The sequence below is a fragment of the Siphateles boraxobius genome, unplaced genomic scaffold, assembly GCF_051911475.1.
Source record: "Siphateles boraxobius isolate OS27281-9 unplaced genomic scaffold, OSU_SipBor_1 1, whole genome shotgun sequence".
NCBI lineage: Eukaryota > Metazoa > Chordata > Actinopteri > Cypriniformes > Leuciscidae > Siphateles > Siphateles boraxobius.
Genome location: NW_027508699.1, coordinates 23,658,380 through 23,686,067, shown reverse-complemented (window position 1 = coordinate 23,686,067; position 27,688 = coordinate 23,658,380). Strand labels below are relative to the sequence as shown.

Here is a 27,688-nt window from a genome sequence, read left to right as displayed (position 1 = left end):
AGCATGTCAATGCAATGCTGATTTCACCTATATAGGGCAACCAAATAAGCCCGAAAAGGATGAAGTTTTAAAACTTAAGTACACTAAAAACTAAGTACTTTTGTACTTTTACTCAAGTAAAGTTAAAAAGAAGTACTTTTACAGGAGTAAGATTTTCTTCGCCCACCACAGGTCTTTTAAAGGCAGTGAAATGTACCATCAAAACGGCTGTCTTACGGTTTACAAGAAAAGCTGGCATTAGCAAAACGTTGCTTCTACATTACACCATATGGTGACGGACTGACACTGGGATTCTCCTACAGCAGCATCAAATTAAACTTTTTCATTACTATGTTGAGGTCAAAAATATGACAATTAGATGGTTTGTCCAACTAAAACAAAACATTTTACTTAAATTGTCTCTGGAGTTTGAAGAAAACTGCTTCTCTGTGTTCAACATATCTTTCTGATGGAATGTGACACTGTGTTTGCAAAAAGCACGTTCTGATTCAGCCAAAAGCTGTTGTAAGGGAGTTGTTGGCCCTGTGAGGTCTTTCACTTACTCAGCAGTTACTAACAAAAACATAAAGTTGAATTATTCTGGCTCAAATTGCTTGGTAATAGTATTAATATAAATGAAGTAAGAATGTGCTGGATGGAGAAAACAGTGCAAAGCCTCTCTGGCAACCAGTATTAAAGCCCACACGCTGCCCACTTTTACAAAATACCATTAATTCACGAACAAAAACAGTGAAATACCAGCACTGCAGCATCTCAATGGAGCACAACTAACCATCAATCTAAACCCACCACATTTAATTCTGTTCTAGTGCACCAAATAAGTCAAATGTTCATCGCTGACTTTCTAAAGATAGTCATGTCACACACTTTAAGAATGATGATCAATGAAACAATAAAAATCTATGAATCAAAGACAACATGTTTTAAGAAAATCAGAAAGAAAGACTTGTTCCTAATAAATAACTTAAGTATTATTAGACATTATAAAAATGAAATGTATATAGCGACTATTAAAACAAGGATTATATGCAAGTCAAGAAACTCATCAACAATGGCACAAATATTCGACACTATTTGTGCAATTCATTAACGAAAAGAGGTGAAAGCAAAATTGACAGTGGGAATAAGTGTTGGGAACCAAGAAAATTTACGTTAATAAATGTAAAACCAGTCATAAACACACTCGGACACACACACACACACACACACACACATATATATATATATATATACAATCATAGCATTAGCCCCTCTCTGCTTCTGTTAGAATGATTTTACAACCATAAATGAGATTTTAAATTACAGATCAAGTAGTTTTACATTAGAAGGAATTGACATAGCTTAACCATATAAAACTTTTATTTTGAACTGGAGAACAAGTTCAAGTTACAACATATCAGTAAGCAAATTATGTTCCCAAAAAGAGATGATTTTAAACTGTACCATTAACATAGTCCATAACAGGAAACCCTTCTGTTTTCAAACAATGACAAGTTATTCTAATGAACACTTAAACAATGGACCAGATGCGTTTATAACGTAACTGCATGCCTGTTAAAAGATGACTGTTATAAAGAACAAATCATACAGTCCAAAATCAATAAGCTACAGCAAAGACGAATTTCAGCCAGGCACCTAACCTTGGCATCACATGTGCTAAAAAATGCAAAACAAAACAAGGTGTGACAATATGATCTGACAAATATGAGCAGCTAATATAGCTTATTAGAGTAACTCCACAGAAGGGTAAGATATGTAGGGTGAGAGGATATCATTTGGCATACTGTATAGTACATTTTCCCTTTGAATAAGGTCATGACACAACAATGGCTAGTACAACAAAAGTTGTGTGTTCAAAAAAGGGGCGAGGAGGAATGTAGTCTATGCATTCACAAACATGCGGCCATTATTAAGGCATCTATACCTCTGTGCATTGTTGCCAAGAATCTTTAAATGCCCTACAATAAGCTGGAGCTTGGAGTTGTGTGCTGATATTTCATAGTGTGGGATATGCAGAAAAATACTGGATTGTCTTTGACTGTAACAAAATCACATGCTACAGTACTAAGAGAACATGCGAAAAATGCTCCGACATTGAGATCCAAACACTCTAACAACATTCTGGCACTGCGCATCTTCACAAACCATTGAATTATCTACTCTACCAGACCGACAAACATTTTTTCTTTCAACAAAACGTGTAATTGAATGGTAACAAAACTCTTGAAATGTTTGCGAAACCTGCTTCGGTGTGTTATCCAAAAAGTGCAAGTAGCAACCAAGTCAGGATTTACTGCATTTAGTAGTGCTTTTCCTGCAGGTAATCTTTCATTTTGTTCGGTAAAGGCAATTTCTGGATCAGATCTATCCGCGTGTACTGGCGAATAACAAAACGGCACAAGTACTGCATTGAACGCACTTGCATAAACCTTGAAACGGGATTGGTCAGTCTAACAGGGTAGGTGGCGGAACCCGGTAAGCGGGATCTGGAGTAGCAGAACGCTCCATTCTCCGAATCCTTGATTGAATTATCAATGAGATCTACAATTGATACGTGGCCTTCAATGTCAGGCTGCTCATAGAAGCTGAAACTGCCGTTCGAGTGCTCAATCCGTGTGTGGAGCGTCTTACCCTGTGAGCGAAAGCTCAAGCTTAGGAGATATCGATCGTCGGAGCTGTCGCGGACTAAAAAAGAACCGTCTTGAAGATTTGTCAGCTTTTCTTCTGCCTCCCATCTGGTGATGGGACCCCAATACCAACCCTGCTTGGCTAGCTTCTTCAGTTCAGCTGTGAGACTAGTAACCACCATGGGGCCGCTGTTCTGCACAGCATCATAGACCCGCTGCACCCCTGGAGCCGAGTTGGGGTCAAAGTTGAGATGTTGCATGACTCTCTCTGCAACCTGAGCATGAGTACCACCAAACCGAGAGAAACTTCTCTGGAGATAACTATCGGGCAATGGAGGTAGCATGGGGGAAAGAGGAGCTTCGAGTCTGGAGCCCTGCAGTAAGACATTTGCAGTGTTTAAAAAGAGCTGGTTCACCGATGACGACTCCATGAAGATGTCTGGTGACAGGAGGTCCTGGACAATAGGCTCCTCATCTACATGAAGAGATCCTTCTGACTGCGGAACAACATCCATGGGTGTGGGGCCATCTAAGCAAAAAGAGTGCGAACCTTCGTCGTCAGGATAGAGTACATCATCTAAAGGCATTGTGTACTGAATATAATCCTGAGCTGCAATACCAATGACTACAGGCACATGTTCATCCATTTCAAGGTGCAAATCAGCATTCTGAGCACCAGAATGGTGGTCTGGCACACGTCTGGTGATTTTCAACGAATTGCTAGATTCTTCAAACTCTCTCTGGAGGTTTAGGATGTCTTGGTGCACACTGTTGAAAGCCGGACTTGGATCTGAGGAGTTCATTAATGCCTTAACATCCATTTTGACACACATCTCCTCTGAGTTCACTGGTCTGAGAGGCCACGGGGTGGGACTGTAATGATGACTATGGACGGATGTGGAGCGGGAGGAACGCTGGGATTTTATGTCACTTAGAGTAATGGGTGCCGAAGAGGAGGAGAAGGTATCGTCATCTATAGAGCATACAGATGGAGAACCACTCTTGACCTTTGGTTTCTGTTTTGCCGATAGTCTTCTTTTCAAGGTGCCCATGAGACCCTCGCTCTTAGATCGGACTTTAGATCTTTTTTCGTCCTCGTTATCCAGGTCGTTGCTGACAAAATCTTTGCTGTAGCATCCTCCAAACAGAGAGTCTTCAGCAGAGAAACTGGCTGCCAGGTCTGGCTGCGATACGGCATATTCGTTCTCATCTTTGCCTTTAATGTTCAGTGACTTTCTTATTGTTTTCAGACTGATCTTCTTCATGCTGAAAGATCCCCCTTAATGATTTGGAGGGGGGTTACGCGTGGTGTTCTTGGGATGAGGGAGATGATTGTGAACACTTACACATAGCTGATCACATAAGGCCCACAACTGCCATACCTACAGAGAGGATTGAAAAATAAATTAATATAGACTGAAAAACAGAGAAATCTTACATAAACATTCATTATATTTAGGTTAAAAAGATGATCGCAACTCATGTTACTTTCACAATGAGACTATAAAATCAATACAATTGTTCAAGGTTTTCACCATTTTATACACCTTTTTGCCTAGACTAGCTCATCTTGAGAGGTCCTACACGGTGACAAAAAAAAAGCACAAATATTTTGTCAACTGTCTAATAAATTAATATGTAATAATTGACGCATAAATAAATGAATATTAGACTACAATCAATGGTTGGTCTAAATGGTAACATATTCGTCTTTGTTTTGGGTTATGTCCAATTGTTAAGTTAGATTTACACTACTGTTTAAAAGTTTGAAGTAAGTTCGTTTTTTAACTACTTTTTCAGCAAGTAGGCTATGCATTCAACTGAATAATATAGTGACAGTAAAAAAAAATTGTATCGTTACAATTTTTTATTTTATTTTTTACAAAAGTTTCTAGAAATATATTAAGCAGCATTTAACTGTTTTCAACACTAATAATAATACAAATATAATTGATGTTTCTTGAGCACCAAATCAGCATATTAGAAAGATTTCTGAAGGATCATGTGATGTGACACTGAGGACTGAGGAATAAAGGTTGCTGAAAATTCAGCTTTGCCATCATATTAATAAATTATATTTAAAAAATTTTAAAAACTTTTTACTTTACTTTGGTCAAATAAATGCAGCCTTTGTGAGAATAAGAGACTTTACAAAATCTTACAAACCTCAAACTTCTGAACGATAGTGTATTCTCACTTTAAAATAAATTACTTATTTAAATAGTTGAGTAATTATCTAAACAATAGATCAAATATATTACTAACTTATAGGTCGTTCCTTGTCAATTAAACCAGAGGTCCTGTACTAAAAACAGGGTTTCTGCAGGTATCTTCAAATTAAATTTAATGCCTTTTTAAAGGTGCAATGTGTAAAAATTTTGAGTATCTATTAACAGAAATGCAATATGACCTCCATAACTATGTTTTCAGTGGTGTATAAAGAACTTACTTAATAAACCGTAATGTTTTTTATTACCTTAGAATGAGACATTTATATCTACATAACCGCGGGCACCCCCTTCTATGAAGGTCGACATATTGTGACGTCATGTTTCTACCGTAGCCGAACGCGAACAAACAGCGCTACAGAGCGCGTTTCATCACTACCTTGAAAGAGAAGCAGCAGAAAGCTAGAAGCTAGCCATAAACACTGTGAGTAGTGACTTTTCCCTTGTCAGTGGTGTAAAATATGTAGTTGGATTGTTTCATGTAACTTAGTTCTTCTCCCTCGCTGTGTTATGGCTTTGCTATGTGGTAGGGCTGTAACGATACGCGATATAAAATCGAAATCGCGATACTCAGGTCCACGATCCTGTATCGCGATGTGAGAAGGCAGAATCGCGATCACACCCCTTCCAACTCCCAGAGTTATCCTTCCTGTCCAGAACCAGGGCTCGAATTTCGGCGCGGGTATTGCGCATAATTCTAATCATTCCCGCAGGTCTCCCATTTATAATGTGGGAAATTCTCGCAATCGTAATCCACACAGATAATAAAATAAAATCATTCTTTTAACAACTATCTTCCAGACGCAATTTCACAAACAGCGTGAGTGTTCAGCGGTGCCGCGCGTCTTCTATCTCTTCTCATAATGTTTTGTGCAAGGCAGGCATCAAGCGCTGCGGCGATAATACACACTCGCGTTTTGGAGTCGGGACCATAGACTGTAAGGTCGGGACATGACGGAATATTCACTTGCACAATCGGGCCAGCAGTGCATCGTGACTGAAGTCTTTTTAAGTCTTACCAGTTTAAACATTCAAGCGATTTTAAACTAATCAGTGCTCGCGCGCTCTCTGAGATTATTTTCTATGCGCACATTCATAGAAAATCCGCCTCAAAAACAGCTGGCTAGTAACTATTTTTCGCGGATTATATTGCTTTAACACGCAAAATTGTCAATTTCGTCTTTGTGAGTAGGCTATACTCTAAATAGGCTATAGTCGGTTTTGTCTTTAATAAACATAAAACGCATGCCAGTATAATGAACACAGGATCCGTGCACTAGCTCTTAAAGTGACGGCAGCCATATGTGTCTGTCATTAATTTTGTTGTCAAAACAACAAAAGATAGCTTTAAGTTAAAGGAATCAGGATTAATAGCCTATGTATTTAATTTATTCAGGACTAAAATACTACCCAGTGTTATTTTCCATTTGATTACTTTATTCAGTATCTGTATATAAATACTAGTGTTAGACCTATTCAAAAACTTTTCTCTTTAATTGTCTTTATTTGTATCTTTATTCTATTGTATTTATTTGTGCTACTTTTTTCAATTTAATTAAACAATTTAAATCAAGCTTCCTTGTGATGTGTAAATTCTTAACAACAATAGGCTATTACCCCATTGTAAAAATGCAATGAGCGCAAACATTTAGGCAAGATAAATGTAATAATTTTGTTTGGAAAAAATGCCCCCCCTTTCTCCCCTCAAACAAAAAAAATCCCCCCCATGAGAATCATCTAAAGGGTTAGATGCCCCCCCCCCCCTCCCCCCCTCCCCTCCCCTCCCCTCCCCTCCCCTCAGGCCCATGAGAACTACCACATCTTTAAATTACTATTAGTATTATTTGAAGTTAACATTATAAAATAGCCTACGTAGACCTACACCACAAAACTAGTTGAGGATAAATTATTTAAAATTTGGCAATTTCAGCATTATGGACGTGAAATTTGCAGCCAAAACTTGAAATATAAATTCTCAGAAAGTGCATTAAATTAATCCTCAATTGACCGGCAACACGTCCAACATGCAGATGCATATTACGGCACCATCCCGAAATCAATTTAGTTGGAGTACAGAACACAGCCCAAAAGCAGCAGCCTACACTGCCGTATAGTATAATAATTTGCATAGTTATTATTGTTCTTTGGTGTTTAGATTATACAGGTTTTTCCTAATGTTATTTAATAAAAATACCGGTATTTTTTTTCTTCTCTCAAAATCTCTTTTTTTCACCACAAGCCCCGCCCCCTCAAGCCCCGCCCCCGTGATAGAATCGCGATACGAATCGAATCGTGGGTCAAAAATCGTGATACGAATCGAATCGTGGGTTTGGTGTATCGTTACAGCCCTACTATGTGGGGATAAATGTGCTGGTTACGTTCGTGAGACAGCTGATTAGTACTCTTGTCATTGACCGTAAAACAACGTTACCGGAATCGCCAACCCGTCGAATGCGGTTGACAAGTCAATCTTGGAAGCATTTTAAGTCGATCGCGAAGAGTATCAAAATCAGAGAAAAAAAGCCTATTGTGTGTAGTAAATAGTGTCTAGGGGATGCGGAGGCGAGCGCTCTTACAATCATGCCATTTTTGCCGCGCGCACCTTTGGGCTCATGAGGACGTGTCGAGTTTAAACAAGGCTTTACGCTTTAATCAGCTCAGCCACAGTAACAGCTCATATTAGCCAGCTAAACTTTTACTACCCTGTTAGAAAAAATATATAGTTGCATAGTTTATGTGGTTCTTCTCCCTCACTGTATTATGGGTTTGCTATGTTGGGGGAAATGTGCTGGTTACGTTTGTGAGACAATCAGCTGATTACTATTATTATATTATATATTAAGACCCTTGATCCTCACCTGACTATGGCTTTGTAAACTTTATCCATGGTTTGGTGAACATCTCAGCTGTCATCAGCTCCGGCTTCTACCAACTTCGTTTACTATCTAAAGTTAAAGGCTTTCTTACTCCGATAACTTTGGAAATGGCGGTTCATGCATTCATCACGTGTAGGCTAGACTACTGCAATTCACTTTATTGTGGGATATCAGTTTCTCAAATTGTCCGTATTTAGTTGGTCCAAAATGCTGCGGCTGGACTTATATGATAACTGTCACAAATATGATCATATCTCTCCAATTCTTAAATCATTACACTGGCTGCCAGTCCGGCAGAGAATAGATTTTAAAATCCTCCTATTTGTTTTCAAATCTTTACATAACTTAGCTCAAGTCTATCTTTCCGAACTTATTCATCCGTATATTCCGTCCAGAAGCCTAAGGTCTCACGACCAGGCTCTGCTGGTAGTCCCTCGTGTCAGACTTAAGCGTAGAGGGGAGCGTGCTTTTGCAGTGGCAGGGCCTCGTCTGTGGAACACCCTGCCCCTAGAGATCCGAACGGCCCCCAACCTTTCTATCTTTAAGCCTTTGGTAAAAACCTACCTATTCTCTTTAGATTGATCTCTATTTTTAATTATTTTACTATTTTACAAATGAGTCTCTGATAAGGCTACTCGTAGCTTTGCTGCTTTTTATGTGTTCTATGGGTTGTTTTGCTGTTTTTACTTTTCTTATTTGTGTGTTCAGTAAAGCACTTTGGTCTGTCTAAGCGGCTGTTTAAATGTGCTATATAAATAAAGGAACTTGAACTTGGTGTATAATGGACTGTGGTACAGAAACAGTGACAATGTTACACACTCTTGGCTTACTCTGGCTAGGCTATTCTCTGCTGTCTCAGACGACGATATGTTTGTCCCATGTTAGACACCGTAGGTTCTTCGAAAGGGAGGGGTGAGCAGTGGGCTAAGCCCTCAGTGCAACTCGCAGCCGAACCGCTAGATGTCGCTAAAAATCACACACTGAACCTTTAATGCCTTTTTAATGCCATTTTTAATTTTTTTAATGCCATACACGACCCATGACTAACCACAGAAATATATATATATATATATATATATATATACACACACACACACACACACACATATCCTGGAACACATAGGCGTAATTGCAGGTGGGACATGTCCCCACCACTTTTGCCAAGGTCGATCTCGCGGCAAGAATGTAACAATACAAATAAATAAAACCTCTCCAGTTAACTAGCAGAGCATTCATTTCGTTCGTTTGTTAAATAAGAGGCAATCTGAAATGTGTTGTTTTTTAAATCAAGTGACCAAAGTGCTCATTGCCGCTGCTATCAGTGGCGCGGATACAGTGTTCTGTTGTGGCTCGCGCAGTCTTTTCTTGGACGCAATCCTTCAATCCGTTACGGAGAGACACTCTATTCTTTTCGTTACATAGAGACCAGAGGTGGAAAGTAACGAATTACATTTACTCGCGTTACGTAATTGAGTCGTTTTTTTCTGTACTTCTACTTTTTTAAGTAGTTTTTAAAATCTGTAATTTTACTTTTACTTACGTACGTTTTGTTTGAAGTATTGTACTTCAGTACATTTGAAATCATATCCGTTACTGAGTAAAAAATAATACAAGGGAGAAAAAAAAAATTCACACTCCGGAAACTACTGCATAGATTGAAGGAACGGAGAACAAACATGCAAAAAGGTGACGCAGACCCAGCTGAAGCTGAAAGCAAAGTGCCCTCGAATTTTTATGAAGCGAATTATGGCCAGTATGGAAATACTTTGGATGTAGAAAAAAGTGTGGTTGTCCTTGAGGATAGATATCCCAATATGCAAAAAATGTGGACACAAAGTGGCTGCAAAAGGAGGATACATAGGACACCATCCCTCCTGCAGATAAAGGTATGTCCCGATTATAACGTAAGGCCGAATGATTTACATGATGCAGAGGGAATCCCGGAATCCAGTCATGAAAATAGAATTTACATAACGCAGAATATGTTACGTAAAACACGCAAAATGATGGATGGATGAATACATGGAAAGTAGAACTGTGCAATAATTCCAAGCGCGACATGGTCTGTGAATATTTAAGCGCAAAAATACTGCTATGTAGATATATAACCTGCTTGTTCTGCGTTTCTGTGAATCGGTGTGAATGAGCTGCTCCACTTTGTCTACTACACACTCAAGTACGCGTGGTATTTTCAGCGTCTCACAAACAATTTGAATACATGATCAGATGAATACATGAACAACAATTTATTTAAACATTAATTAAGACATATTTTTTGTCCATGGTTTAATTTAGTAAATCTGTATTTTGCTGCTGTTCCCCAAAAAATAAAAGGACTCAAGTTTAAATTTTCATTTGATTGACACCGTTTTTGATAATATATTTGGAGTAAATCATAAAAAGAAACATTCATTTTATGAATAAAATACATTTCATAGGACTATATTATTCTTAAAAAATTTAATAAATTATTAATGTTAAAAATGAGTTGTTAATCTAATTCATTATCAATTTTTGAATTTAATTGATTAGATATGTTCTATTGAAATTTTAATAAACAAAACAAACAAATGGTTTCAAGTTTGCTATAATAAAAGCATTTGTTCAACCCCCAAAAAACTGTTTTCTTTATTTTAACTGATGATAATAAGTAGGGCTGGATGATTAATCGAAAAATAATCGAAACCGAAATTCAGAGCCTATAACCGACGTAATTTTACCATGTCGGTTATTTCGGTTTTTTAATCCTATTAATATTTCCGCCCACTGTGTGTTAATGTACTTTCCCCTTAAAACATATTACCGCGTGTGTAGTCACGTAACTCCGCCCCGTCCAGTCTGCGACATTGAAGCAACATGAGCCCCTTTCGCGTTGATCCCGGGAAATTGCCAGAACAAACACCTTCTGTGTGAACGCAAACACGACCCGGGATTGATGCCAGGTTGGGGACATAGTAACATTGCCGTGTTCAGTCCCGGAACAGGCGCTGTGTGAACAAAAGCCGTAATGAATGCCGTGTCGTAATGATGGCGCTAAGCCGGGATCGTTCGCCAGCGTGAAACGGTTCGTAATGCGCTAGTTTATGATCGAATCAGAGAAAAAAAATGCATAAGCGTGGTTTCTCGAGAGAAATCGCAGCTCATGAGCAAACTATAGACGCCGCTGGGACATGTCACGTGTCTTTGCGGGTTGTGTGTGTCTGTGTGAACGCACTCTCTTGATTCCGGAAAATCACTGGCAGTGTGAATGAACTAAAGTCAAACGAACCCGGGTCAAATCCCGGGCCACTTTATCCGTGTATTTTCCGGAATCTCTGTGTGAAAGGGAACTCAAACACTGAGTCAACTCAGCAACAGGAGCCGCTTGTACCAAAGAAACACGCGAAAAAAGAGAGAGACTGACAAACGCCCAGCAACACGTACCTCCACTCCACAAAGCAGGTTTCGATAACACAAGCATTTACAAATGCTACGCAATATGAAAAGGATTAGTTTTTTTAGTTTTATACAAGTTATATTTTACTTTTAAGATGGAAATATTTACAATAATTTATTTTGTTTACAAAAAGAACTATTTTCTACATTTTTAGGAAACTTTCTTTTTGCATTAAAACTTAATCACTTTTTTATAAGACGTTTTTATTTCAAGCATTGTATGCTTTGTTTGATTCAATTGTTTGAAATATTTAATAAGTAAGCATTAAAAGCTATCTGTGCGTTTCCTTATTTTAGAATCACAAAGATAGGATTATGCATTCTCTCATTAAAAAAAAATAACCGTGAACATATTTACAGTATAAGCCTTGCCAGTGACACATGAGAAATAATTTTTTTTGAATAATCGTTCAATAATTGTAATCGAGGTAACTTGTTCGATTAATCGCGATTACGATTTTAGCCAAAATCTTCCAGCCCTAATAATAACCATAATTTAATACTGTAAAAATCTCATAACATTACAACCCTACACGGGAGAGACCCCCACCCCACCCACTGTTCACCCACCCCCCACTGTTAAAAAAGTAACTCAGTAACTTTTACTTGAGTAAATTTTAAATGAGCTACTTTTTACTTTTACTTGAGTTTTACTTGATTTTTAGACCGGTAATTTTACTTGTACTTAAGTAAAATTTCATTGAAGTAGTAGTACTTTTACTTGAGTAGAATATTTTATTACTCTTTCCACCTCTGATAGAGACGATGTTTTGTTCGATATAAAACATAATGCACACAGACGTGTCCCTGCTTGATACACAACCACTGATAAACAATCGGTTTTGATGAGGGGGAAAAAACTATACTTCTATAGTGTGGATTAGAACCCAGAACCTCTGACACGCTTGGCAAAAGTTCTAACACTTTACAATTAAAGTACACGCGTGTAACAAAGAGAATTTTTACGTGAATAAATACATAGATCCGACTAACAACATATATTGCATCTCATTAGATGACAAATGTAACACAATGTACTATTTAAATCGATTGGTGGCCGTCACACTGAAAATGGGATTTTACGCCGCTTATTTCCTTTGTCCCGAACTTAAATGCTTTTTTACAAACACCGCTAAATTTCTAGTTTCAACATTATTTATTATTTACAACATTCCCCATTAAATGCAAAAAGAATCAGCTGAAGAACCACATTTGATTTTCGACCAATGAAAATGAAAAAAAAAAATCAACAAATTGAACATTGAGCCACATTGAGATCCCCTTATCTATGGGATTGAACCATAGAGCTTCAGAAGAAAAGTTTGTTAATAACCGGCATCTAAAATCATATTGAGATATTTTTAATACTTTTTGAGTGACAGGCACACAAACTTTGGAAAAAAATGTGTTAATGGCACTCAGACAGGTATATTCTATGCAATTGTGTTGATAGAAAAAAAAAGTAGATACAGTTCTAGTTTCAACATTATCTGTTGTTCAGATATTCCTTTTTAAAAGAAAAAAAAAAGTATCAGCTGTATGCATGAAATTACTTTTATGAATGTTGATGTTGGCTGGTATTCATAGTCTAAATTGGTAGACTCTGTAATAAAGTAGAGGTAACGGTTAAGCTGAAATGGAAATATCAGCAAAATTTAATAAAAATTTGTTCAACACGTTTACCAGTCTCTTTCTAATAGCAACTGCACACATAATTATGAATGGAATCTAAATACTGCACAACAGATTTAGATGGAGTACAGCACAGAAGGACATGTCAACTTCATGAAAGTATTTCATATCATCTACAACATGGAAGTAGCATGCATGTAAAGACGTTACAAGGGTTTTTAATTAATGTTGACTTTAAGAGCTTTTTATTTAATAGATGAGCACAGATTTAGTAGACATTCACCAGATTAACTCAACATAACTAAAACCATATTGCACACCAAACAGCGCTTTTAATCTAGGCAAATGTTTTGTTTTCAAGGAAGGCTGACGTTCACAAAATACTGACATTATTTTACAGTAGGTTAAGTATTTATGTCTGATTGATGTCTGTCTGACAGGGATTAAAATCTAGTATGTAAAGTGAACAAAGTGATTAATCAGCTGATAATAGATCTATAATAGGAATTTCTCATCCTGTTAACAAGTTATACATTTCAAAGTTCAAATGAAAACACTTCTTGAATTCATAAATATGAGCGAGCTAACGCTTTAAGAGCAGTTAGCACTCAGGCTAACCTGTACAGGCCCTGTATAATAAACATCACTTCTATCTAATGCTACAACACTAGCCATCAATATTTAACTTACACACATATATATATATTAACTATACATTACCTGATGTTCCTTGAATACACTGTCAACTAACAGGAGTGGTCATATCAGTGTCCGGAGAGTTATGAAATCACATTAAGAGACATTATTACTTCACGGATAGCTGATACCTGCACTTACAAAAAAAGCCCCAAAACGAACTCAATTTTCACAGAGACGATTAATAATGGGCAGTATATGACCGCGTTTCGCGATTAAGTAACACCTTACGCTGTGGACTTTTTGAAGTGCGCCTATTTTCGGCGTTTGAAACTTTTCTCTAGCTAGCTGCCGTTTCTCCATGTAATGTCTCTTTCGTCTGCCCTCTTTGTTTGCTGTTGCATCATGGGAGTGAATGTAAAAGAGGGGAGGAGATCTTTGATGCTCGTCGGAACACAAGTCTACTTGTTGAGCACAAGAAACCACATAAATATTATTTAAATAACACAATCATATTTTTGTAATGTTACATTTTGCTTTTTTGGTGAATAATTGTTTTACTGTTTGAACCTCTATGAAAAGGCACTTTAATAACAACCTTTAGTTTACAACATGCTTTACAAGTTACTCTTAAGAGTAGCCTACACACTTTAAAGTTTCAGGAGTGACTGGCAACTGCATTTTATAATATTATCCACATTATCGTTCCATGTGTATGGAACACTCACTCCCGAAACTGAGATGATTGACACCGTGGTAACCATAACAACGTTCTAGCGCAATAATAATGTTGCAAATAATGTTCCGTTTTTAGCACAGTCCGATCGTTTAGCTTCATAAGACCTCATATAGGCTATGTCATCAGGACAGGAGCCATCGGTATTAATTTTGTTTAGCCTGTAGCCTATGTTTATTTGACTCTTAAAGTGACAGTAGCCGTTGACTTGCATTTTATGGTTTCAGCTAAAAAATGTGAAAAATAAATAAATAAATAAAAAACACTTTACATCTTTACATTGCATAAGCATTCAGTTCATCTAGGCCTATCATTGAATGGAATCATTGAATGCATGCTCGGGAGAGCATGTAAACATCACATCCTTTTGATTTTCCCATCAAAAATGTCCTGAATCCTTCACATAAAAATCAGTCTACATGCTTCCATAGACAAGTTAAGACAACCTATTGGAAGTCGGGGGAAGTGTCATTTTTTAAGTTTCTTTAAAAGCTATTCACACATTGCCAAAAAAAAAGCGTTTAGGCTAATAAATGAAAATGCTGACATATAGCCCTTTTAAATGAAAAGTATTTTTTTTCCTGGGTGATAACAATAACGCCAAATTGTGTGTGAGTGTGAATGTGTCCCAGCACTCTCAGTGCAGTGGTTGTATTACCAAATCAAATGTGTGTGTGTTGAAGCGGACCCTGCAAATGAGCGGGAATAACACTAGGAACATGGATGGATGGATGGATAATGGTGGTAATCTTTTTTTCTCTATTTGAGATTTCAAGACTGTTCATATATAAACAAAAATAAAAACATTCCAAATTTTTCACTGGTGTAGGCTATAAAGTGTGACAAATAGCCCTATAGTCCCCTGCAATGTTTTGTCTTGATTATGAAAGAAGGCAACTGGTAAATGCTTTCATCATTACAGGGATTCAATTATTTTTCAGCTATTTAAAGTCGGCATGAAACAGAAGTTGTGATTGTCTTTATTCCCTATTGTGATGTAAGCTATATAGCTATATATATAGGCTATAAGAGTGAAACGGCTTCTGCATGAGAAAAATGTAGGGTGGGATTAGATTTAGGGAAGTTCGGTGTTTCTAACTGAATGGACGTAGATCCGAATGCTAGTTTGCTGTTATGGAGGATAGTCCCACCCTCCGCCGAGACATGTCATGAAGAGAACAGATGCCGTTTTAAAGGGGAGAGAAGGTTAACGTTTTTGATTAAAGATTACGAGGGCATATTGTTTTTTTTTAAATAATGACGTAGCCTACATGGATGAATCATTTATAATAATCACTACAACTGCTTCTGTAAAAAACTAAGAATTCTAACATTTTATTTAACAAAAAAGACTTAACGAGATACATCTTTTGTGACATTATTGTGATCATAATTGGATAGCTGTTATTTGTTTATTGTACAATTTTAAACAACGAAATATAGATATTCTCAGGGTTACTTTTATTGGGAACAGATTTAATCTATCAAACCTAAAGGTAATTTTTGATCATTTGTATATATGAAGCTACTGATACTTCTTTTAAGACACCCAGGAAAAGCAAACCAGTCTTTTTAACTGCTGCTCACAGAAAGAAAAAAATTGCTGTGCGTTTGCACATCAGACTTTTAGATGATTAAAGTGTGGTCTAATTAGTGTCAGTAATATTTTAAAGAGGGCGCCTATGCATGCCAAGGCCAGGCTAATTGATGTCATACTCTTTCTCTGTGTTGTTTTTTCTGCCCTGTTTAACTGACAGAGCTGTGGGCTGTTGCGGTCAGGTGTACTGAAAGCTACAGCAAGGAGACAGATACTCTGCAGAGGGATAATTACCTTCAGTGATAAGGGTTAAACAAACACCTCTCTCACAGACATCGCAATGGGTTCTGCTCTTACTGTAATGCATTTTAGAGAAAACTACTCAGAACATTGTTTTAAAACATTTTTATTTAGTATTATTATTTATGCAATAAATCCCTGCCTTGTTGGTACAGAATTACGGATGATGCCATTTGACAGGGTATTGAAATTTTTTCCCACATTTCCCAAAGCCCCCAAATTTTGTTTGAATACAAATGTCAAAAACTGTATTTTGATCCTCCACTCAATAAAGGTTAGTTTTCACTAATTAAATGAAGTGATGTTATCTGTAAACAAACAGTTTAGCCATTCAGAATTAGAGATACGCGGCGTCTGTATGTCAAACGAATCTCTCCAGTAGTTTTGAACAGTGACGTGACAAATACCGCCACGACAGCTCGCATTACTTTCCCCTGATAGCATTAACTGCCTCAGACTCAATGTCATCTGACATGTTTTCATGCCTCGATTGGCGGCGAGGCCAGATGGAAAACATGAGCAAGAGTGATTGACATGCTCGCGAGGGTCGAAGGTCATATTAAGCAGTCATGACGGACCATCCTTTAGCAGGAGCACGCAGAGGGCTGGTGAGCAGCAGGACAATGAGTTTGATTGGGGGCGATGGAGCCCAGTGTGAGGGTACGTGTGATGACTCACCCAACAGGCTGTTCTCTCCCTGTGTGATGGAGTGATGTGAATGATGGATCGCAAATCAGGGCTGATTGTCGACATAAGGCTTTATTTCGTTCTTCAACGGGGAGAGCTGACCCGAGTCTCCTTTACAGCTCAAGCGGCACACGTTAGCACAGGACATTAACATCGGAGGAAAAGAGCATTGACTCCAGTTTGAGAGGTGCTGAAATATTAGATTCCTTTACTGAATCAACACTGAACTGACTTCAGTGCTGAATAATGACACTATTATCTTCTGTGGAGCTGCTTTATATTTGAATTGAGTTCACTATAAAATGAACTTTGCAACACTGACACTGTATTTGAACTACATTGAATCAACTAAATTGAGTTGAGCTGAATAATGACACTATTGTCTTTTTATAGCTGAAATTGCATTTGTTTCATAATTGAAGAACTTTGCAACATTAATTCTGTTTATTGTTTTATGACTGTAAGCTGATTTGGATCCATATGTATTGTAATGTGCTAAATAAATAAATGTGACTTGACTTTGCATCTTTTGGAGACAGAAATACTTATGGATTGCTTGCGGAAAATAACAACGATGAATCATAAAAGAAACCAGTGCTTGTAAAAATATAGGCCTACTGCAAAATAAATGATTTTCCTGTAAAATTCCACAGAGTTTTGATTGTTTAATAACAATAAACTGACTACTTTAGAGGATATTTTGGTAACCAAATAGCCTGTTTGGTCTATTGGTTCTCTTCAAGTGCTTTTCCATTGTAAGTTAAAAAGCTGAAGCTCAAATAATAGGACTGAGAGCACTTGTGCCGCAGCTATTGTCATTTGATTAAACATCATCTACTAAAAATAAATACAAAATTAATGAAAATAAGGCTTTACAAGCAAAAAAGCAGAACAAAATTGTAAACAAATGCAAAGTGGTCTTGGTTGGTTTAACAGCTATTTTAACAGCATCTAGCCTGTAAGAAGCAGAACACATTTCGATCTCTCACCCAGACATGTCCCTGAAATGTGACGAAGCATTAAATTTATACTCGAGCTCACTGTTTGATATGTCTCTCCATTGCTAGCTTTGCTTGATTTCTCATTTTCCACTTTTTCTGCAAGTGAAAATAATGCTGAAATTAAGATTTCTCTGGTACCCCTCATTATCTGCACCAGACACCGGTATCTCAATCGCTTCCTACAGCTGTACCTCTACTTATTTTATTCATACCAACACAACACTTTAGGCTACAGTTGAAAGTAACTAACATCAGCAGGAATGGACAAGCTTCATTTTCATATAGCTTCCTGTACCGGTTCCAGGGTTTGTTTGTTGTTTTGCCCCCCTTGTGTATCCGTTTCCTCCTGACTGGCACTGTTACCCTGGGGCCTGTCTGTTTGTGATATTAAAATATCTAGGGAAAGGGGGATGCTGCCATCAAGAGGTATGATAGGATCTCCGTGGAGGAATTAAATATTTAAGCTGCGTAGCTGTTATGCACTGCTGTGAGACCGAAGCGCTTTTGCAAACTGCACAGTTTTATGCAAAGAATCTGCTAAGTTTGTGCTAATGCAGACTGAACGAAATGTTCTATAAATATCACACATCAGTATCTTTCAGACATAACTTTACTGTAATGTCACAATGATAAACTTGTTTGACAAACTTTAATTCATTTTTATATAATGAAATCAGGTTTTCTGTCACGATATACATGTCGATGTGTGGTCGATAGGGGCAGGTCGGGGAAATGTTTGAATAAAGGATTTTTTTTTATTATTCTTTAAAGTTTTGAAAAATAAACATTAAATAATTATATATATGGAGCCTGTCATTACATGAGGCATTGATCATTACAATGTTTTTGATGATTGCTTTGTAAAAAGTTAATAGTAATAGTGCAATGTTTCTGAAATGAATAAACAGAACATAGGCTTACAAGAAATCAGTCCCTCAAATGTCTAAGATTGTATCATAGCAAATTAAATTAAATTAGCAAATTAAATTAAATTATTAAATTAAATATATAATCATAGTGGATATTACTATATAGATATTTACTTTAAAAAAAGTGTATACATAATATTAAAAATATAAATATTGTTTAACACCCATTACAGTGTCCACGCAATGTTCAAATGAAATATGCCACTGAACAGCTTGTCTATTGCTATGTCTCTAAAGAATATTTTTATGCTGCTTCTTGAATGAAATGATCTTTGTTTAAGATCTATGAATAATTAATAAACAAAGGATTCATTAATAAATAATTCAATTAAGGTAACATCAACGTACATATCCATGTCGAAAGCAAATTAAGATATTAATTGCACATTTAACATCTACTCACAATGCAGAGGACATGCAGAGGAAGTGTGCTTGGGTCACAACTGCTGAAAATGAAAGCTTTAGCATAAGTTCTGCCATGCAGGAAGACTCAGTTACTAAGTCCCTTATTACCTTCACATCTAGGTCGGCTGCGCCCCTGCCTTCGTCTTCAGGCAGGAAATGCAGATCCGCTACCCTCGGATTATGAACTATGGACGGGGCCTACGCCAAAGAACTTTATAAATAATTGCTTGACGGGCCGTCAATAACTTAATGCTTTGTTACATCATTCTATCTCCGGAGACTTTCTGGTAGAACTGCCATTAGTTCAGGTGGTTACAGACAGGAAAACGTGTCAATTCCTGCCAGACATTTACCCCCTGGGTTTAATAGGCACACTGGTGCATTGCCATCCACGAATGCAAAAATCAAGTGAGTAAATAATCACAAGTCATGTGTGATTATTTTGGCTGTATTTAATGGGCTGTTTGTGTATGCAAACCTCAAGATTTTTTATATCTTCAATAGCTGGCCTAGAATTGATTTACCTAATATGATATAGTGGACTAAGCAAACTAGCACAAATAAGAACAGAGACACTGCATCTATGCTTGTGAGAAAAGGGGAGACATTTTAGACTTAAATCAATATGTTTTCTTGTTGGAAAATTTAGGAAATGCATTTGCATCAAAAGGTATGCAAAAATATCATCAGCACCCACAATGAATATATTTTGGAGCTGAACGAATAGCTCACCTGCACATCTGAGGTGCCACAGTGGGTCTATGAGGCCATAGGCGTCCAGTCTGTTGAAATGGGGTTTATTTTCTTTCTGCTTAGTTTAACCCCACTGGTTCCCTGTGGTCTATACTCACAGTTCTGCTGCATTTGCTCTTTCTTTGATTATCAGGAAGAAAGCAGTATATATTGTGCCAAACTTCCCTGAAGCGAAACGAAATTTGGCTTCTTCCACACAGACCAGCTTTGACTGTGCCCCCAGTGTCCCCTTATAAAGGGTTCCCTTGTTATCCAAGACTTTGATGAGACTAAATTTAAAGGTTGAAAACAGGCCAAAAAAAAAAAGAACATAATGTTTCGTCAAGCATAGGTAGACCTGACAAATTGAGCACTTTCATTACATTCCTTTGTGGAACAAGCATGAGTGAATGCAGAACGGGTTATGACTGTTCTCTTTGGCTTTATAATATGAAACACTATGCAATAGATATCCGTTGCAAGGTTTCTTCTAAATGATGTAAGTTTGAACATTTCTGTAGTGCAGTCACGGTCGGCTTATAAAATATACTTGAGGGACTGAGATGGAATAGTACCAAACCACCCAGTGGGTTTCCTTGTGATAATGAATAATCACATCTGTTGAACAATAGGATTTTTGTGCTTAAGGCTAATTGAAATGAAAATTGCAATGACAACAGGAGGAAATGAAGTCAAAGAGTCCAGTAGAGGGCAGTGTTGCTTTTAAACAGCGGTTGGGAAGCAACAATGGCAATGCTAATGTGTCCATATGATGAATGCTGACAGACCATCAGGAGTTTTGCTCAATTTTTGGTGGCCACATTATAAAAATAATAATAAAAAATTAATAGATTAGTCAAACAGGTAGTTTGTGCTTGTATATAACATATATTTCGTCATGTTTTCAAATGTAGCGTGAACAAGTTAATGTTAGATGAAACAAGCACTGGAGACCAAAAACTGATCTGAATCACACAAACATGTCCAAATCTTATGTCCAAAAAACATAAAAAATGCATAAAAATAGTAGCCTGTATTACTTGTGAGAAGCACTTTACATATAAATCAGAATTTTATTGAATTATTTCTATTCAGGTATATCTTGACCTAATTATACTCAACTTAATACAAAATAAACACTCTCAAGTTTTATATTAACTGGGAATGCATAAAGCATGAATTTACATCAATTAAAATATGACGACTGGACTGGAATGATGCCCTTAGTATGTTGTCTTAAACTCTAAGAGGAACAGATCAGAAGATACAATAATGTTTTAAAACTTTTTTTTTTTTTACTGGCGTTCCTGTTGGTTGTGTGCCTTGCTGTGATGCCTTGACTGCTTCACCTCCATCAAATCAAAACAACTCACCCACTGTCCACAATGGTTTATGTGTGAACATGAGAGAAAAAAGGTGAAATCAAATACCTCCTCCAAACAGAAAAAAGGTCAGAGATGACGTGGAGAGTGAGGATTAGCGCGTCTCCTGACCGTATCATTAAGCAGTCCAATTCTATAAGCAGCACCTCTCGCTGTTTACCCTTGGCGAAAGAAACCCCAGCACCCATATAAACACCACGACTTGGATGAAATCATGTCATCGCATGTGTAGGCTACACACTGCACAGTGCACTTATGTAAGTAGCCTACTGCACAGTCAGCATTCAGTCACAGGGCATATATTTGAAGACAGAGCAACACATCCACAGGAAAAAGTTTGTTTTCTGAAATGGTTAGTAAATCTTCTGGTGTGGAATAATTGATAGCGTGGTTTGAAATGCTTCCTTGCATACAAAATCTATAATGTTTGCCAGTGGTTTAGGACCTCACTAATTCAATACACGAGAGACCTGTGTGCCAGTGATTTTATAAGCAGTTTGACTTTAGGATAGTTTCCTATAGGATATTGTGGATGTCTGTTTCTGCCTCAGAGTAAAAGAAAAAAAGTTATTATGATAAGTTTAAAATGAGAAAGAAAGTCACATTGTGGATATAAATTCATAATTGTGATGTATACATCATAATTTATGAGATATACAGTCATAATTAATAAAAAGATCAAAAGCCATAATTACTATATGAGATAAAGTCACAATTGTGATAAAGCCATAATTAAATGAGATATAAAGTCATAATTGTTCATTAAAATGCAGAATTGTGAGATGTAATATTACATTGTGCGTTATAAAGTCACAGTTATAATATGTAAATTAGTAATTGTGAGAAATATATACTCATGTTGTTGGATATAAAGTTACAATTGTGAGATATAAAGTCACAATTGTTAGATTAAAATTCAGAAATGTGAGATATAAAGTCACAATTGTGAGATATAAAGTGATATATAAAGTCATAATTGTGAGATATAAAGTCATAATTATATGATATAAAGTCTCAATTATGAGATATAAAATAAGATAAGTGAGATATGAATTAGTAATTGTGACATATATAGTCACATTGATATAAAGTCACAATTGTGAGACAAAGTCATACTATGAGATATAAAGTCATAATTGTGAGATATAAAGTCACATGAGATATAAAGTCATCATTTTGAGATTTAGGCTGAAGTCACATTGTAAAGTCAGAGTCACAAGACACAAAGTTGAGATTTAATTCATTTAAAGCAGCAGATCTTCAATGTTTGTATTGCTGATAAATGCAAGAATATTGATGAATAAAGCAACATATAATCAGTGCCTGAATTAATTCAGGACATTCTCATCAAAATTACCCATTGAGGCATCCAACCCAAACAAACCACTCTCTTTCGGTTGGCTTCACGCAAGCTGACAAAAACGAACCCTCTGTCGTGATTTCAAGAGATGGTGTGTGCTCCTAATGAAGCAAAATATACAATTTAATGAAATTCATAAATATTAAGATCAAAATATAGGCTCGGTTGTGTGCTCAGGTCAGCGACAGGAGGGCACCAAGGGCTCATGCCAAACGTTAGCATGTCTATTTTAGCCATGGCGGAAAATTTTCCTCAGGTTCTTCGAGGACATACAGTGGGGGTACAGGGAGTGGGCAGAAAGCTCTTTGCTTTACTAACTGCTGTGTGAACATAGGGAAAACTTGCCCAACCACCACACTGGCACAAACTCAGTGTGTGTGGGATCTTGACAAATACATCTTAGAACACAGCCAATATCACAACCCGGGAGGGGGAAACGCAAAAGATTTAGGGTGGTGAGAAACGGGAGGCTTGGCATTAGATGAGTGTGTGGGTGAAAAGAAAAAAAAAACACAAACATCTATGGTGAATAGTATTTCAGCATATCAGCAAATGGTGTGGCCTCAGTTTGAAAGATTTTCAGAATAATTCCCTCTCTGTGTATAAAAACTATATGTAATCAAAATGACCCACGCTTTCCACCCATCAGAAAGGGCATCCACATCTGCAACCAACATTTTGGAATCATATCGTTTCTCAGATCAAGTTACAACAGTTTTCCTGAAATTCTGTCCCATGCAAGCCCATGCACAATGTCTTATTTTCAGAAATACACTTACATGTATATAATGAAAACATCTGGAACCAGATATGACACTTCTGTGGGTTAGGAGCTGGATATTTATGTATATAAGCACTGCTAAAAATATTCCATTATTATTATACAAACCAGCAATGCAAAGAAAAGCACCCTCATCACCAAGTTCCTGCTGTAAGTATGTTAGAATAATACTCATTAAATCTGCTGTGGTGGTGAGCTCGCACACGGCCTCTGCAAGCTCTTATGTGAAGGTACTTATTGTCGACCGCATACACATCATATACGTCCACTCAACAGAGTGGCTTCTGAGGAATTCATATGAATGTGTGAGGCATTTCTAGAAACTGGCTTACAATGAGCAGGCTGTGGATATCAAGAATGGATTGGTCACAAATAGACATCCTCACTATCCAATGCTGTGGTCATCTCGGACCACTGGCTCTCGACTGGTGGGTCACAGGTTTGTTCTGAAAGGACTGTGGGTAGCAGGGAAAATCCAACGCTAAATATGAATAATAAAATGCAACTATAATCATGCATAGTTAAGATAGGAAAATGCCCATCAAATCTAAAGGCTATATGATGGGCAGCAAGGGGCAGGTTGCGTGACGTCCTCATCTTTGAAAACTATAAACAAAATTACACAAGGTAACAGAAAATTTGACCCAGGCCTGGATTAATGTGGTTTGTGAAACCCACGATGTGTTTTCCGCTGTGATTTATTGGCTGCTGTTGAGAGCATGAAACCATTGAAATTACATTTTATGCAATAAACAGTTTTGGTAGCCTGTTCGGTAGGTTGTCAGCAGATGCCCACTCTATAAAATATAAATATAAAATATATAAAATATATTTTTGTATTTTTGAATATGAGTTGATGCTGTAGTCGTTTTTTGTGTTATATTGCACTTTGCAGATGGTCCCTTGACTTGTCTCTCAGCCGCCTGCACATAAAGATCCAAAGCTCGTTTTGAGGAAAATTGGGTTGTAGCTAGTTGTCGTTTATGGGTAAATAGGTGTCGTTTATGTTTTAACAACGTTTAGCTCAAGAATATTGATCCGGGAAGTTCCTTGAGTTAAGCACTGACCGCATTTCTTTATATTTGAGTCCAAGTTCAAACACTATAAAACGCTCCATTTAACGTACGGAGCTCTGAAGCACTGCCAGCTGGACATTAAACAGGAAGTGTCTGTCCGAGCTCACAACAGGTTTTGCGTGTGAACGCAAATATCTTTGCGAGGGAACGCAAAACGTTTGCGAAATAACTTTGCGAGGGAACGCAAAACATTTTCGTGGGAAGTGGGAACGCAAATATCTTTGCGAGGGACCGCAAAAGTTTTGCGAGGGAACGCAAAAGATTTTTAAAATAAATTCTCCCATCCTAATTTTTTTCCACCACCACTGGGGGCTCCGTATACACAGCTGATTGGTCCAAGTTCGGTTTGCAAACTCTTACCTGGAACATAACTGCCCCGGAGCAAGTTGGTTTCACACTGCACGCGTTAGCAGAGCGGAGGCAGCGCGTCAGCAGTGCGCATGGTGAGCGGGAGCAGCACACGCCCGTTTTGCTTTCACACTGGCAGCGTTTGTCGCGCGCAGCTGAACCACGAATTGTGTAGTAGGCCCACAGGCTTTTGAGGTTGTGTTCAACTATAAGTACAGATTTTGTATATATTTTTTTAAATAAATAAATATTGTTAGGTAGCCTAATTCATACCTTAATTATTACTATTATATATTATCATCTGCATATTTATTAGGCCTACTCATCTCCAAGTGTCCTGCAAAAGAGAAAACTTAACGAAATAGATTGTTGAAAAATCTGATACACATGTATTACAAACATCTTAAAGATAATACATAAATGTCTGTAATAACAAACTGCGCAAATTCTCGGTAAAAAAGTCACAAATTCAACAAAATCATGCACATCATAGATGTCTATAGCCTACTAATCTGTCTATTCTGTTTATCTTTCTATATTGAGTTTCGAGTTGTTCGCTCGTGGGCCAGGGAAGGGTTGTCAAAACACTTTTAAATGACTTACCATTGGCTCCAAGAGTCACTGTAACTTCATCCCATGCCTTTTCCTTTGTAAATAACTTTATGCTTCTCAACCTCCACGATGAGACGAGTGTCGTCCATTATTGTCGTATTTACAGGTGCACTCTAAAGACACCGCCTGTGACACCACGTGCTTTTGTTTATGATTGTCAGCATGATGTCAGCATGACACCTTAAACGAAGAAGCTTTTAGCGATCAAAATAATTGATTTTGAAGAGGTTGAAAAAGATAGTTTATATGTTTGAGATTGCAAATATGAGCAAGATCCTGAATGTAGGCTACAGCGGTATGAACTCTGACGAGGATAGTGATGGTATAAAACATTGCTCAAACTGAACCCTTCCAAGCTGCAAAATGTAACAAAATATGCTTTATTTTATTCTTTTGTAATTGTTACTCTAATATCAGGAGAGTTTTATATTATCGCGACAGGTAGAGATCCTTCCGTGTTAGATAGGGCCTAGATCCGGGTCACTATAAAGACCCGAATATGCAATAATAATTGGCGAAACATTCATGCATTTAAGGGTTAAATATTAATTAATTTAATTAACATGCCTATCAAATGTTTCAAATAAAGAAAGTACTGCATTACACATGTGTAATTAATATTTTAAGTTAACATCGTAAATTTGCCAGTCCTAAATTTTGTTAAAAAGAAATTCTCTCAAATTTTCTTTCCTTTGAAACCCCCTGATCTAGACTGTAATCATGAATATAATTTAGTTAAGGATCTTTCTCAGTCTAATAAATGTTTAGGATAAATCATATTTCTTCAATTCATGGCAATGAACATTATTAGGCCACATTATTAGGAAAAAACATGGTATGCTCATGTTTGGTGGCATACTGATCATTCTTCATTTTGACCGCAATATGAACCACAAAGATTTTTCATTACAGTTTATATACATCCAGCCAATAGTCTGTTGGGTGCAAATAAAAAATATAAAGTCACACTGTTTTTAGACCTTGGATCTAATCCAAGAACACAATGAGCATGTGAAACCTGTGTAGCTTCACACTTACTGCCCACGTTCAAAGGTCCACAACATACCTTGTGGATATATAGGCATGTGTTTGCTGGAGTTGACACTTGGGAGACTTAGATTGTCAATGTGAAAAAAAATATGTAGATAAAAACTCCAGGAACAATCCCATTGTGTTTTTGTATTTGCAGCATGTGTGTGCAGAATCAGTTCTCTGATTGGAGTGCCATCCTCTGTGTCTTGAGTACAGACACTTCCTTATCCCGTGCTAGCTCCAGCTTCTGCCACACTGGCCTGTGAATTTTGACAAACCTCTGATGCATGCCTCTTCTCTCTGGAAACCATCATACAGATCTGCTCTGGTTCCTCCACAACACAGCTTCCATCTCCAGGTAACTGTCAACAGACTGGTGACTGTTGTTTAGAAAGCTTGCTTCAAAGTGTGGGTTGTCAAAATAACTACTGCAATGTGTAACTTCTATAGCAAATTGTTTTGCAAAACCTGATAAATAAATTAGCAAGATGTATGCTGTAGTTAACATTTGCGACCTCACAAAGATTTTTGGCAATGGATCTTGTTTTTTATGTTTTCTGTTACAAATGCTTTTGTAGATACACAGTCATCATGACTTTATTCTACCATCAGAAGTCTACAATAACAGGAGGATTACTGAGATGAAATGAGTAGTGTTTTGCTGGTCATGTGATTTCAACATGGTGTCCTCCATGAGGTGACCTGCTCTATGTACAATAAAACAGCTTTTTAAGGTTACTTTAATGACTGAAGTCTTATTCTCATAATGAATTTCACAACACACTATTGGGGTCAGAAAGATTTTAAAATGTTTTTTAAATAAGTATCTTATGGTCACTAAGACTGCCTTTATTTAATCAGAAATACAGTAAAAACAGTAATATTGTAAAATATGTAATTACAATTTGAAATAAAGGTTTTACTGCATTTTAAAATGTAATTTATTCATGTTATGGTAAAGCTGAAATTTTAACATCCATCACTCCAAGTCTTTAGTGACACATGATACTTTAGAAATCATTCTAATTTGTTGTTTGGAACATTTCTTCTCATCAATGTTGAAAACAGTTGTGCTTATATATATATATATATATAAGATAGTTCTTTTGAACTTTCTTTTCATCAAAGAATCCTGGAAAAATGTATCAAGATATATATATATATATATATATATATATATAAGATATATATGTCTTTCTTCAAAAGAACAGCATATATTTGAAACACACGTCTTTTATAACATTATAGATGTCTTTATTGTCACTTTTGTTTAATCAGTTTAATGCTTCCTTGCTGAATAAAAGCACTCATTTCCTAAAAGAAAATATTTTTGGGA

At 36.9% G+C, this 27,688-nt stretch overlaps 1 protein-coding gene across 2 annotated transcripts; it reads right to left on the bottom strand.

Moving 5' to 3' along the window:
• Nucleotides 1-1,341: 1,341 nt before the first annotated feature.
• On the bottom strand, nt 1,342-25,457 carry socs6b (suppressor of cytokine signaling 6b). 2 transcript variants are annotated; one of them, XM_077229642.1, is made up of 2 exons: nt 25,312-25,457; nt 1,342-4,009 (listed from the first exon to the last, which is right to left on the bottom strand). In XM_077229642.1, the coding sequence occupies exon 2, from the start codon at nt 3,890-3,892 to the stop codon at nt 2,300-2,302; it is 1,593 nt and encodes a 530-aa protein (XP_077085757.1). In that variant the 5' UTR covers nt 3,893-4,009; nt 25,312-25,457; the 3' UTR covers nt 1,342-2,299. The 2 variants fall into 2 exon arrangements, with proteins under 2 accessions (XP_077085757.1, XP_077085752.1); XM_077229637.1 differs by lacking the exon at nt 25,312-25,457 and adding an exon at nt 13,519-13,856.
• Nucleotides 25,458-27,688: the final 2,231 nt, after the last annotated feature.

What these genes read in the sequence shown, in the direction of transcription:
- socs6b (XM_077229642.1), bottom strand. Translation starts at nt 3,892, where the DNA reads ATGAAGAAGATCAGTCTGAAAACAATAAGAAAGTCACTGAACATTAAA.